Source organism: Acomys minous (assembly GCF_964271855.1).
Source record: "Acomys minous genome assembly, chromosome: 18".
NCBI lineage: Eukaryota > Metazoa > Chordata > Mammalia > Rodentia > Muridae > Acomys > Acomys minous.
Genome location: NC_140501.1, coordinates 24362260 through 24376324, shown reverse-complemented (window position 1 = coordinate 24376324; position 14065 = coordinate 24362260). Strand labels below are relative to the sequence as shown.

General features: G+C 33.7%; 1 protein-coding gene across 3 annotated transcripts in view; it reads right to left on the bottom strand.

Annotated features, from left to right (window-relative positions):
- DACH1 (dachshund family transcription factor 1) overlaps positions 1-14065 on the bottom strand; it is a 394247-nt gene that overhangs the window by 119318 nt on the left and 260864 nt on the right. For 2 of the 3 annotated variants that reach the window (XM_084766967.1, XM_084766966.1), the window contains exons 4-5: positions 6961-7116; positions 6384-6556 (exon numbers count right to left, since the gene is read on the bottom strand). In XM_084766967.1, the coding sequence (XP_084623093.1) occupies positions 6384-6556; positions 6961-7116 (329 nt within the window). The remainder of the gene's footprint in view (positions 1-6383; positions 6557-6960; positions 7117-14065) is intronic. The other variant, XM_084766968.1, reaches the window with a different exon arrangement.

Genomic DNA, 14065 nt, shown 5'->3' with positions numbered 1-14065 from the left:
GGCACAGATAATTGTAGATGTTGTAAATGGTGATTTCTTTATTATTGTTTCTGGCTGAAATAGTACCATTATAACCTGTATAGAACCTCTACAACATACACAGAAGAGAAAACCACTGCACAAATATAGAATAATTTGTCATGTGCATAGGAGGTAGCACAGAAAACCCAGACATCCTGCTGCAGCCTCCACTTTAAAAATTACTGATAATGTTGATTTCAGCAGGAAAAATTCCTTAACGTCCGGATGATATCAATATGCATATATGAAATAAAATGTGATTAAAGCAGTGATTCCTTCAGAGGGCTTAGAATTATGGGATAAAAGAATCTGAAGAGAATCAATTAGCAAAGCATTCCAACCCATTAACACACTTGCTAATGACTAAGGGAATCGATCTCTTGATTCAGACTGCTTATTTTACTTAATGATTTAAGATAATAAAGGAAAACATTCTAAAATTTAGAAATCATGCAGAAATAGAATAATTACCTTATGAGATTGTTCTGGAGCTTTAGCTTCTAAACTTATCTACACATTCTAAACCAAGGAAAATTAACTTTTTTGTTTTTGTTTTGTTTTGATATGTTTTGTTTAGAGACAAAGTTTTTCTGTGATAGCCTTGACTGTCCTGGACTTCCTTTGTAGACCAGGTTGGCCTCGAACTCATAGAGATCCACCTGCGTCTGCCTCTCAAGTGCTAGGATTAAAGGCATGCATCACCACTCCCGGTTTGGAAAATTAACTTTTAAAAAGTAGATAAACACAAATTTCTAATACCAACATAGATTAAGAAAATAGATAAGGTCTTCAAACACCTCACAGACCTACAGAACATAGCCTTTGAAGATGTTTCCATTATTTTAAAGATTCTTTGACAATAAGACAGGTTAACTCCTGGCAACACCCAGCCTACCTCAAAGATGAGGAGCATCAATAAACCTCCATATGGAGATGGCTACAAATGTGGCAAACAATCTACTGGGCAAAATATTCTTGTTCTGCCACAGACAGAGTTCTGCCTAAAAATGGACAAGCTTAGATGCAGGCAGAGTCGATGGCCAAACTCTGCCAAGACAGGGTAAGCAAGTCCTCAATGGTTCCTCCCTCACAAATAAGTCGATCAGATATATTGGGCCAGAAGGCTGAAGATGATTCTCCAATGTTATAAAGATTTTTTTGGATGACTGTTCAGGCAGCAAACCATCTCTGTAGGTAACATTTGTCAACTACAGAGGGAATCGGATTTCATTATATATATATATATATTCGTTAACCTTGGTTAACGAATGTGAGGAAGTATCTAGATTTAGATAATAGAAGTGGAAGTCCTCTTGTAAATAGGGGTAGCCACCTTAGTTGCTGGGTGTCTGGTCTGAATAGAGAGCCCAGCTGGCAGCAGTCCTTATCACTGTTTTCTGTGGAGACAATCTGACATGCTTCCTTCAGCTTTACTGCCACGCTGTCTCTATTTCAGAGGGCTGCCCTCAGGCTTTGCGCCAAAATAAACCGGTGATTATGAGCAGGTATTTTATCTTGACAATGAGAAAAGTAACTAAAACAACATGAAAGATCTCAATTTATTGCCACGTTATGTTCTCTGAATGGTAGGCAGTAAAAACGTATTGACTTCATTGGCATAATAGACTCATATACAGTTTACAATAATTTAATGTCTCCCTATAAATGGAAAGATCTTAAGACTTAAGGTACAGTGTTTGACCACTTATCCTTAAATTTACCTAACTAACCTCCTCCATGCTTCCAACTAGCCACACGCTGGCAATTTTCTCATTGAGTCTCATTGGAGGGTGTACTTAGGCAATCAATGCCACTGGTATACAGTCTTCATCCACCTTTGTTTCCCTTGGCATTTAATTTTTCTAATTCTGAAGTCTTGATGATTTCAATTTTTCCTGTATCTGTCTCTACAGTGTTGAGATTCCTTTGACCTTCGACAGTAACTCACAAAGAAACTTAAGGTTCATGAGAACTTAAGTTGTCCATCACAGTCATCTAATGCAGAGAGCAATTATGTTTTTTCTGTTGTCAGTTGGAGTGTGTGTGTGTCTATATCTGCATGTGTGTGTGTGTGTGTGTGTGTGTGTGTGTGTGTGTGTTTTGTGCTGGAAGATGAACTCCTGTGATGCAAGCAATCTACCAATTAAACTATGACATTCTCAGCCATTGCTGATAATTAATACTCAACACTGCCTTTGAACATGAAAGCAGTCATAGACATATACAGATATGTATATGTATACATTATACAAGGATGTGTACATATATGACTGTACATATATGTATATATCTAAACATATATGGCCGCATATATATATATATGTATGTATGTATGTACCAAAAGTTCTTTATTTGTAGAAATTAAGAATGTAACTTTATGAAATTTTCATCTATGATGCAATAATGTTCTTTTATTTTTAATCCTTTACAAATGAAAAAACATTTCCATTCCAGGGCCATGTTAGCAAGTACAACATGTATTTTCAGAGGCAGCAACTCATCGGTTGAAATCTACATTTATTTTGCATGTACTAGTGAGTACATCACTGAAAAAATGTATTGGAAAATTTCATTTTACAATAATAAGAAAGGTACAATTTTATAATATATTGTTCTGATAGCTATATTTTTACTTTAATTTTATACACATATTTTTATTTTTATTCTCCCTTAGTTTGTACTTTATCTTAATTTCAATCATCACTTATAAAATATAAACAACTTATTCAGCATTTACATGAACCATTATGTTTCTATTTTCTCTTCAGAAGCTATCTCTTTTGATATGGCCCTAAATCTTCGGTATTTAACATTCTACTTTCAAATGGCCTTTACATTTAGAATCTTGTCAAGCAAATCAACTCTCAGGCACTCTTCTAATTACCCACAGGGGCCCATTTTGTTCAATGTGACATCGTAGTCAGCCATTTTCTTTGGGAAAAATAAAACTTCCCTGAACTACACTTAATCAACATAGACAAAGTAAATTTACTACACAAGACATGAACTATTGAGCATACTAATATTGAACTCAGACGCTTTGGTTAGTAACAGGACCTGGTCCTGTCAATTAGCATGTCAAAGTTTCAAATGCAATGCAAGCAAGTCTGTTAAGAAAGGACGCCTACATAGATGGGTGTTCACCAGTTCTGCACTCCACTTGGCCTTCCTGTGATCGTGTGGTGGGAACTATCTGCTCTGTAAGATTAATCTCCACTAAAGCAAGGTTTCCCATGTCCTTGTTACCACCGTGATTTACACCATGATCCACAAGTTCCTTGACCCAATCTTTTGCCAAATTTCTGAAAATATTTGTCCCAGGAGACAACAGAGTGGGATATCAGTATGACGTAGTGGGTATTGGCATGCATTTGAAGATATAAAACTCCCTTACTTTTGGAAATGTGCTTCCTTCCTAGATCTCTTTCCTCTGCATTCTAAAACATAATCTAAGAAACCATATACATATTTCTGAATTTCTAAAAATATAAATATGGGTTCTCATTCAAAGATACTTCCAAAGGAAAATCAGCATTTCCTCCTGCTTGCCTTGACTTAAGCCCCATGGAGTACTGAAAGCTGCTTCCAGACTCTAATGTTCTAATTAATATGAGCTGCAGCATAGACTTGTTCTGTTTCTCTATGTCAGTCCTGTTAAAGCCAGACTACTCTGTAGAGTGGCGGGACTAGAGTTCACAGAGATCTTCCTGCCCCTGGCTCTGTGAGTACTGGAATCACAGGTGTGCACCACTGCTGATTCTTTTAAATTGATCTATAACTTTCTATTTTTGCATTTATTTACTGAGATTCAAAGTATTTGATTTTTTATTTTTTGTATTAATATGTATTTACTTCTTTTTAATTTTCACATATACATTTATATTATTAAACACACACACACATACATAAATACACACACTACCTACAGCAAGAAGAAGCACAGAACAATCAGGAATTATATAAATGTTACATTCATAGTGTTTTGGATATTTGTATTTGACAGGCTTGAAGAAAACATCTTTCCTCTTTTGGTGAATCTAAAATTCTGAATGTAATTCAATATCTATCATATCTCATCATTATCACTATTAAAACATCTATCTAGACCTAAAAATATCTTAGCCCCTAAACAACTAAGCTTAATTGTAAAACTAAGCTACCTAGTCTTCAACCCCATCAGAGACTTGAGAAGGAATAATATTAATTGCCTGAGTGTACAAGGAGTGCAGGTTAGCAGCTTCCAAAGTGAAAAAAAAAAAAAATGACAGAGACAGTCACCTGAACAGTCACCCAAAATTCTCTATAATGTTGGAGCAACATCTTCAGCCTTCTGGCCCAGTATATTTGACAGATATGTTTGTGAGTCATTGCTGACTTTTTAAACAATTGTGTGCATACCTAAAAAAGTACTGAGTACTCCGTGATTTTGGACTCAGAAATGTATAGGGCGTAACCTCCTAGTGTGTAATTATTATTTTGAACTACAAAAGTTTGTGCTCTAGAAATTTAATTGATATAAATCTTATCGAGATGAGAAGTTACAGGATGTTAATATTTGAAAGTTACTATAAAGCATATTGAATAGTTCTATTTTGTCAGTTTTTGAAATATGAATAATCAGATCTTTTTATAAAGACATTTTATTTTTAATTATGTGTTCTTGTAAGTATGTGTTGATCTGTGCATGTATAAGGTCAGGAGCTGTCAGGTGTTCTAGAGACAGAGTTTGCAATTTTAAGTGGCCTGGGGTGGATGTCAAAAACCAAATTTAGTATCTCTGAAAAACCCGCACACGTTCTGAACAATTAATCTGTCTCTCTAGCCCAAACATCTTATGTTTAAAACTAGTATTTTTTCCCCTTACTCCTCTCCCAAAGGGAAAATGGGAGGGAGGGAAGAATGGGAGGATACAAGGGATGGGATAATCATTGAGATGTAACAAGAATAAATTAATAAAAATAAAACTAGTACTTATTGAAAAATTTAAAACCATAATCTTTCCAAGGATAGAAAAATGTGGAAGAATTTTTCTGCACTTAAAAATCATTTAAATGGTCACTTCAATGAGAGCATACGTATCATATTCTTACTTTTACTTTTTTTTTTCAGAACAGTAAGTTATTAAAGGATGTATTCTTGATTATAAAATCATGTTGTAACATGGAAACCTCCATAGCCATAATGAATGAAAAAGGAGTTTTTGAGAATGTTTTTTGAGGAGACTGTGACATCACTGGCTTTATAACAGGGATTAGTTTTTATTTTGTCATGTGATTTGATGTCTCTTCATCTGATAATTACAATTATGAGACACACCTCATTGTTAATAGAAACATTCTGATAAGAAAAAAATCATTTTTACACTAAGTAAATTCTTATAAACACTCCTCCAGTATTTCTTTTTTTATAACTTTTAATTTTTAAGACAAGGTTGCAGTCAGTATTAGTCCAATCTAGCTACTATGCCACGAGTATCCTGTCTCAGCCTTGCAATACAGTGTAGTTAAAGCTGCATGCCACTCACCTTAGTAGGACAAAGACTTTTTATACAGGGCATACTCCTAAGCTGCCCTGGACTCAAAAGTATTATAATCAGAAAGCCACATGTAATTCTTGTACTAAAGAAAGATCATGTAGCTAGCAGGAAGTATCATTTACTTAGTTTAAGACCTTATCTATTCTTAAATCCCTTTTCTTGTTTCTTATTCCTTAAGCAAACCGATGAACTCAATCTAACTACATGTTGTAAAATAATTTTTTAAAAATTTAGGATACATCACACATGTACACAGGAATACACACACAGCAGAGAGTAATTACAATAAATACATAGTATACATGTGTACAAAGTTTACATATTAATTACAATATTCTCTATTTACAGGATATTTAAAAATGTATAAACACTCAACTCTATTGCTTTTAAATAATTTAGATAATGCCTCCATACTCTATACTTCATTTTTAAATGTTGACTATAATGAGAAAGATTGCTTCACATGTCCAATGTAATATGTCTAATAAGTGACAGAATTCAGCTCTCATGTTTGTCTGATTATCCATTCCTAAAGGCCTAAAACAACATAGACAGAACTACATACAGATATCCATGCGTGCCAGAGGCCATATGAATTGGAGTATATTACTTATTTCCATATGTTATTTCTACTAAGCCAAAACTAATATATATCTCAAGCTGGTATAAATACTGTACTTACTGTGAATAGTTTTTCTTTTCCTCACAGACAAGTTGCTACTCTTTAGATTTTAGAGGTGATACTTACGGGGATAAACAAATGGAGTAAGAGATGGCAACTTAAGATGAACCTTCTTCCATAACATCATTATAATGAGACACTTACCTTAATAACAGATGTCTCCACCCTGGATGGAGGGCTCTGAACTTGTGCTGCTGCTGCCATATTTGCAATGGTGCTAAGGTGGTTCATCTGGCTCATTGCCATAGTGACAGATGCTGGAGGTAGGCTGACAGGAATTAGAGGGTGGGGCATCATCATAAAAGGAAGTTCCAGTCCTAAAAAGAGAATACACATACAACATCACTGCTGTGTTCTGGCTAAAAATCAGTGACCTGTCATTAAAAGTTCAAATACTGAAAATATCCTAATAGTGACAGTCAAAGGAAAACAGTTTGCTTATTTGCATACAGTAATATTCACTTATGACTGGGAAATTAAGCTAACTCATTTGGTTCCACAATTCATCTTACCAATGTTGTGTGTGTGAGTGTGTGAATACAAAAATCCTGTTCTTGGCTTTATTATTGCTCCTGGCAATGTAACAACTTACAGACATGCTATAGTTTTGAAGAATCAACTGTGTGAATGCAGTACATCTTTTTTATATTATTATTCTCTAATCATTAAAGAAAATAATTTTTTAAACTACCACTTTTAGTGCTAAAAGTTGCCATCGTACCATTTGGCGGAAGGTGGCTGTGCTGCAGATGGTTGAGAGGATGGCTAACTGGAAGGCTATACGCTGCAGGCATGCGGGCATGGGTAACAGGAGCCTGAGATCCCTGGGATGCGGGGGAGTGGAGAGTTTCCTTATCCCAAGGACCCCCACTGCTGCCTGTGGGGAATGAATATAAATTATTTGGATATAATATTAATCCAAATCATCCAAACACTCATTGGAAATGAGATCTGAAAAAGTTTGACAATGGGGAATTAGCAAATGGCCTTAAGGGAAGTGAGCTGAAGTACGAAAATTTCCCCTGAACTGTGTTGTCTTTTGTTTTTAGACATGATGTCAAATTTCAGCAAATATTTTTGAAACATTTAACCTGTAATGCCTAATCCTGTTTGAGCTGACCAACTTAACATTAGATTGTCTCTACTGTACAACTAAATAATTCCTGCCCCCCCCTTTTTTTTTTGTACCAAAATGGAATAGAGGTAATACAATACAAAGTTATCCTTTCAATAAATGGTAACCTGGTCAACATTCAAAGTTAATGTGCATGGCTTAATTCAATCGCAAGAACAGACATAATGTGGATTTGTAAGCATATAACTTGATTAGGCATTGAAAAAAGAACACAAAATATTATTTTAGAAAACATGGTAATGTCAAAGCAAAATATTCAGCATGTGTCAATGAGTACATATGCACTTCGACAAAGACAAATATAAACTTTGTATTTGAGCAGTCTTATCATCAGTGTTAACTGTCTGTTGGAAGATAGGCACTTCAATATTTAAGACAATGTCAGATTGATTTAGGTCATGAGATACTTTCTAAGTATTCCATAGAAGGAATTTATGAATCATGTCATTAATTTAGTTTAGCAACATTAATGCATTTTGCTAGAAGATTTTAATATGAAATTATTCCTTTAACTTTTTCTGTTACCTTGTGAGTTTACTTTAAATGAGCTGATACTACCACAGACTTTGAAAGAGAAAAGTTGGTAAAATTCCCATCTCATGCTTTAGCTCTACTAAAAGCCCAGCTGTAAAATCTCTTCAACAGAGTTTTCAATGAAGTCTACCTAGTCACTGCCATGATATTTTCCCTTTACTTCATGAAGACAGTTAAGGTTCGATATAAATCCAAACTCATTAGCTCAATACTGTCTGGATCTCAGAGTAAATTGCTCAGAAGTGGGTAATGAAAACTCAATTCAAATTCTTCAGCAATCAAACAGAGCAATTTTATTAAACAATGAAAAGAATCAATTAAAATGGATATCTTTATTATCTTTATTATTTTACAAGAAACCATGACAGCTTTTAGCTTGAAACCGTTTATAGCTTTATGCAGAAATGACTCACATAAAAGATATTTCTCCAACCTTCTCCCACACTCAGTTACAAAATTTCGTGTTCATATTCAACAGTTTCATATACCTTACTCTTCTACAGCTGACTTCTTGACACTTCTTCCAGGCAAATATGAAATAACTGTACAAATGTAAATTTCTCAAATGCATTATGTCAAGAGAATTCTAGGATAAAACAGTTGTAATAACCTCTCACTTCGCTTTGTTTAATCAAACTGTGTGCGAACTTATTACATACTTACCATATAACAAAATAAATGTTGAGATAAGTTTAAAGGAGGAAATAGTGACTTAAATTCAGATGGCACAACTGTACAAAAGACAGCACTTATTTCCCCATCTCTGAGGCACTGCAGTCTGTCAGTTTCTTAATATGGTTGTCAGGCTGTCACATACGCATTTTCCTCAGGAAGTTTCTAATGCTACATTGAATTTCTTAGAGTGTAGAAGGCTCTTAGCCATCCCCACCAGTCATCATTTGTTATTACCCATAATGTTGCCTCATTTAGGTAATAAATAGAGCAAACAATTAAGAAATACGTCTGATGAAAAATATACAATATATAACCAAGTCAGCTGTAAGTGATTTTTGCATTATTTATAGCGTCCTCCTTCACCATTAACATGAACAAATGAGGAATGAAAACAGAATACTTCCGAACAAGATTTGCTTACAATTAGGAAAGGTCCAATTTCAAGTGTTTTCAGTTTATACAGTATCTGTCACTCTAGGGGCAAGTATTTGTGTATGTGTGTGTGTGTGGTTGTGTGTGTGGGTATGTTTGCCTACACATATAACATACATCTACAGTTACTTAAAATAGTAATTACTTTAAATTACATTTTAGTTGCAATAGAATCACATCAGATTCCTCCGTTTTACTTCTCTCCAACACCCCCAACTCCTCTCCCTCAAACATTTTCAAGGTTTGCACCTCTCAAGTGATTACTAGGTATGTGTTGCACCAATATATATAAACACAACCGGCTGAGTTAATTTTTGTTGATGGTGTGTCCATGGTTTCAAGGCTGAGTACTATGCCTTGGACAATCACTAAGGGGGCTCATACTGTAGGGGCTAAGTTTCCTTCTCCCCATAGTCATTGGTTGCCTGTAGTATTCTGTGTAGGAGTAGAACCACAGAAACCCCACACACATAAGCCTGTGAACTGGTAATCTAAGTAGGAAAAATTATTATATTTGTTAGAAGAAAAAAATATATATATATAAAGAAAGTGATTCAAATTTCTCCCTGAGTTATTCTAGAAGCACACTCTTTACTCAACTCAAAGTCAGAATAAAAAGTTGATTCTGATTTAGCCATTACGTTTTCATAGAAGTAATCGAACCAGTTATATACATTTAAAGAATAATTAAAATATAAAAGGATAAAATCGAAAGAAAATATTCATGAGATCTTCAAAGAAATTCCTACTGAGTCGCTTTTGAGAACTTAGATTTTCAACCATATTTTAGTGGACTTGTCCAAAAGTACTGCTCACAGAGATTGGGCAGACCAAAAGTAGCACAGGCTAGAGATTGCAGTTATAAGGATGTATGAACTATAATCAGCCAGACGCAAAGGAAATTGTTATATAATGAAGCCAAGTAATCTAAGTAATCTAGTCACATGTACCATGAAGGAGAGCTACAAATATCACATTTATTTTTTTTTATTTTTTAAATTCATAATAATCATTTTCCTTTGTTGATAAAGTCAGGTATAATTCTGATGGGTTTGCCTTTATATATGACTTTTCTTCTTTCAGCTTTTTATATTCTTACTTTAATCTGTACATTAATGTTTTGATTATTAAGCGGTGGGATGGTTTTCTATTCTGGTTGAATTTATTTAGAGTTCTGTAAGCTTCTTGTATGTTTATGAGCATTTCTTTCTTTATGTTAGGGAACCAGCCACTGAAAATATGTCCTCATTTCTGCCACAGACAGAATTCTGCCTAAAAATGGACAAACTTAGAAGCAGGTGGAGTTGACGGCCAAACTCTGCCAAGACAGGGAAGGCAAGTCCTCAATAGTTCCTGCCTCACAAATATGTCTATCATATATATTAGGCTAGAAGGATGAAGATGGTGCTCCAGTGTTATAATGTTGAGTGACTGATCAGGTAGCACACTGTCTCTGTCATCTTCTCATTCTGGCAAAAGGCTAACCTGCACTTCTGGTCTACTCAGACAATTAATTTTATTCCTTCTCAAGTCTCTGATGGGGTTGAAGACCAGATAGTTTAGTTTTAAAATTAAGATTAGTTGTTTAGGGGTTAAGATGTTTTTTGGTCTAGATAGATGTTTTTAAGTTGATAAAGATGAGATATGATAGGTATTGACTTACATTCAGAATTTTAAATGCACTAATATAGAAAAGATGTTTTCTTTAAGGTTGACAAATACAAACAGGCAAAACATTATGAGTGTAACATTTGTATAATTCCTGATTGTTTTGTGGTTCTTCTTGCTGTAGGTAGCTTATTGTATATATTTGTAATATATAAATGTATATGTAAAAAAGGAAAAATAATTAAAAAATAATCTTTTTCTTTGAATTTGTATCTCCTTCATGATTTAAAATTCCAGTTCTTTTTCTGAAATGACATGTTGAGTGTTGAAACTTCATATTCATGTTTGTTTTAGTTTATCTATTGGAACAAGCTCTTAAAATGGAATTTGTAACATAGCCATTTACTCTTATTTAAAAAAAGATCAACTCAGATGTAGAAGCACAATTCATAGGCAAGACAGGAAATAGAAAGTGGTTAGAAAATAATACAGCCAATTTCTTTTTAATGAACAGGTGAAAATAAGAGTAAATGAATGCCACCATTTTTTACCACTTCTATAAATAATTGTGTTTATAATTTAATTTATTCGTTTAATCTTACATATACAAATAGCAAATGATTTTATAAAACATCAGGCCACAGTATTTTTAAATGAGTATCAAATGGAGTACACACAAAACACTAAAAAACAATTACGGTAACCCATAGATATTTCTTTACATTATCATGCATTAAGAATAGTAAAAGTATGTTTGAATGTTATTATTCTTTATACATAGATGGCATGTAATGAGTTGTTCTGATTTCCCACAGGCTGACCCTGATAAAGGAGACAAATCTCCAAGGGGCTAACAGTCACACCACTGCTTAGTGAGTGACAATGATAGGCTGTGACAGGAACCTGACATTGTCAAGATTCGTTTACAATGAAAATAATGTCAACAGTGGGTGCTTACTCCAGCCATTGGAGAGCACTTAGCAGGATGTCAACTCCATCCTACGATGAAAACATGGGTACTAAGTCAAAGCAAACACTAGTCACAGGTTCCACAGACCTTTGGCTGTTACTTCAGATCTGGGGAAAAAAACAGATAAGTGATTTTTCAGTGGACTCATTTGATATTAAATGGAAAATGATATGTGAACTATTATATCTGATGCTGGTTTTTAATGTGCATTGAGAAATACTTCTGTGAATTATATAACAGAGCCCCCCTCTCTGTCCCTCTCTTTCTCTCAATTACCAGCTGAGTCCTTTTGAATTAACACATAAATGTGGAAATCATCTAGAATTCTGGATTGACTCAATCAAACTGCTCTAGATACAATGATAATGAGCAATTTGCAATTTTAATATTTACCTTACAAATTGAAAAATGACTATATATATATATTTACAGAGTACAATGTAATGCTTGGGAGCATAATTCCTCTAAACTGGACTGTTTTTGTTCTTTTGGTAAGGCTAGAGATGAAACTTGGTGCCTTGCGCTTTCTTCACTTGTGCTATATTACTGAGCTACATCCCAGCTAAATTGAAACATCTCTGTAACCCTATTAATTAAAAAAAAATGTATTGCTTGACTTTTGAATCTTTGGAAAGTCCTAGAAAACAGGGATAGCACAAGGATACTCAAAATAGAGGATGATTTCATTTTTAAATTGCTTAAATTTGATCTCATGAGAAATGAGATTAGAATGATCTACTTTTTTCAGAATGAAGTTCTTCACATACTTTTCCTTTTTCATATCTAACTCAAGAAAGTTTTAATGCAACTGAAAATAAAAGAAGTATAGCCATTACTATCAAGATAAAAGGTTAAGTTGTATATGTGCAGAAAAAAGGAGTAATTATATCAGAGAACACTTTGCTTTTTGATGCTATTGCTGTCATAAGACTCATTAGCACCACACTGTCACTGTTAACCAGATGAAAAAGATCCCTAAAACAAAGCAAAATAAATCTAGACATGGGATGGTAAACACTTCCATAGCTTTCCATTCAGAGAAAGAAAGAGTTGCTAAATTATTTGGATTTATTAAACATATGAATCTTGTTAACATTTTAATATGCTGAGCATAAGTAGGGGCCAAATGTTTTTATTACAAGGACAATTTTTAAAACAGATTTGTTATCTTCTATAGCTTAACGGACTCTGTTATAGACAATGATGTAATAATAGCACATATATATATATATATATATATATATATATATATAAAAGCTGTCAATCTAAAACATAATCTAACACTTACTCAAAATAAAGTATTTTGTTATAACATATCTATATATTTTCTAGCCTTTAATACTATTAATGTAGTTTTCCATTTTAGTGTAAACTATGTTTATTAAGCAAGCAATGAAGTAGAAATTATTTTTCCAGTAGTTTCATAATTTCCCAATAGCTTTGTCATCATATCAAATAAAAGTGACAATTGTATTCCCTATAATCTTTTTAATAAATGGCATGACAAACAATATTAACTTTATGTTCATGTGTAAGTTTTGGCCAGACCAAGTTAAAAATCAATTTTGATTTCCACTAATTCATACAAAACTTGAGGTAATAAAAACTATATCTTTATCTTCATTGTTCAAAAAAGCATAATCCCCTTTTAGAAGAGATTGCATGCTCATATAGGTAATATTGATATTTTTTACATGTATGCCTCTCAGGGTTCATTTATCTCCCTTACAGACCAGAATAAAGCTCAAAGAATAATATTATCAGCTAGTTGTCTAAGTCAGAAACAGAAAGATGATCCTTATCTTCTTCTTTTTTACTTACCATTGATGTTCAATTCCCTTTTATGTCTCGTTGATTGCATCTGTGCAATTTATCTCTACTCTTTTTCTATCTGATCAGTTGTAATCAGTTTGAAGGAGCGAGAATTTGTCCTATAATGCACAAATCTTAACACTGTCACTCCCCTGCTCAGGAGGCTTAATAGTTTTCCATTTAGAAGAGAAATGTTCAAAATTTGGGAGCTGGTGTAAGTATGATATAGTTGGCTTGTCTTTACCAGTTATTGTATTATCCCTAGCATTTAAGAAGATGATGCCATCCAGTAGGGCCATTCTTAACCTGAAAATTATGACGTGATCACTCTGAACACTTTCATGTGGTAAATGTGCAGATGGAATACAAAAAGTAAATACAAATGAGGGATAATCTTAAGACAATTTATTTTTTTAAATATAAATAGAGTTAGAAAAGATAAATATAGGATATCTATATGAAAGCTTTGAACAAAATTAATTATATGTAAATGGAAATAAAGTTAGTAGAATTGCAAATGATGTCCTGGGTTATAGATTAGCAAAGGACCTATGGTATCCTCACTAAGGAGGCAATCATGATAGCCGTGAAGATATCTGATGAGCTTTTCATTTAGCAGGCTTTTTGATAAGATTCTGTATGTAACTATCCAAATGAATC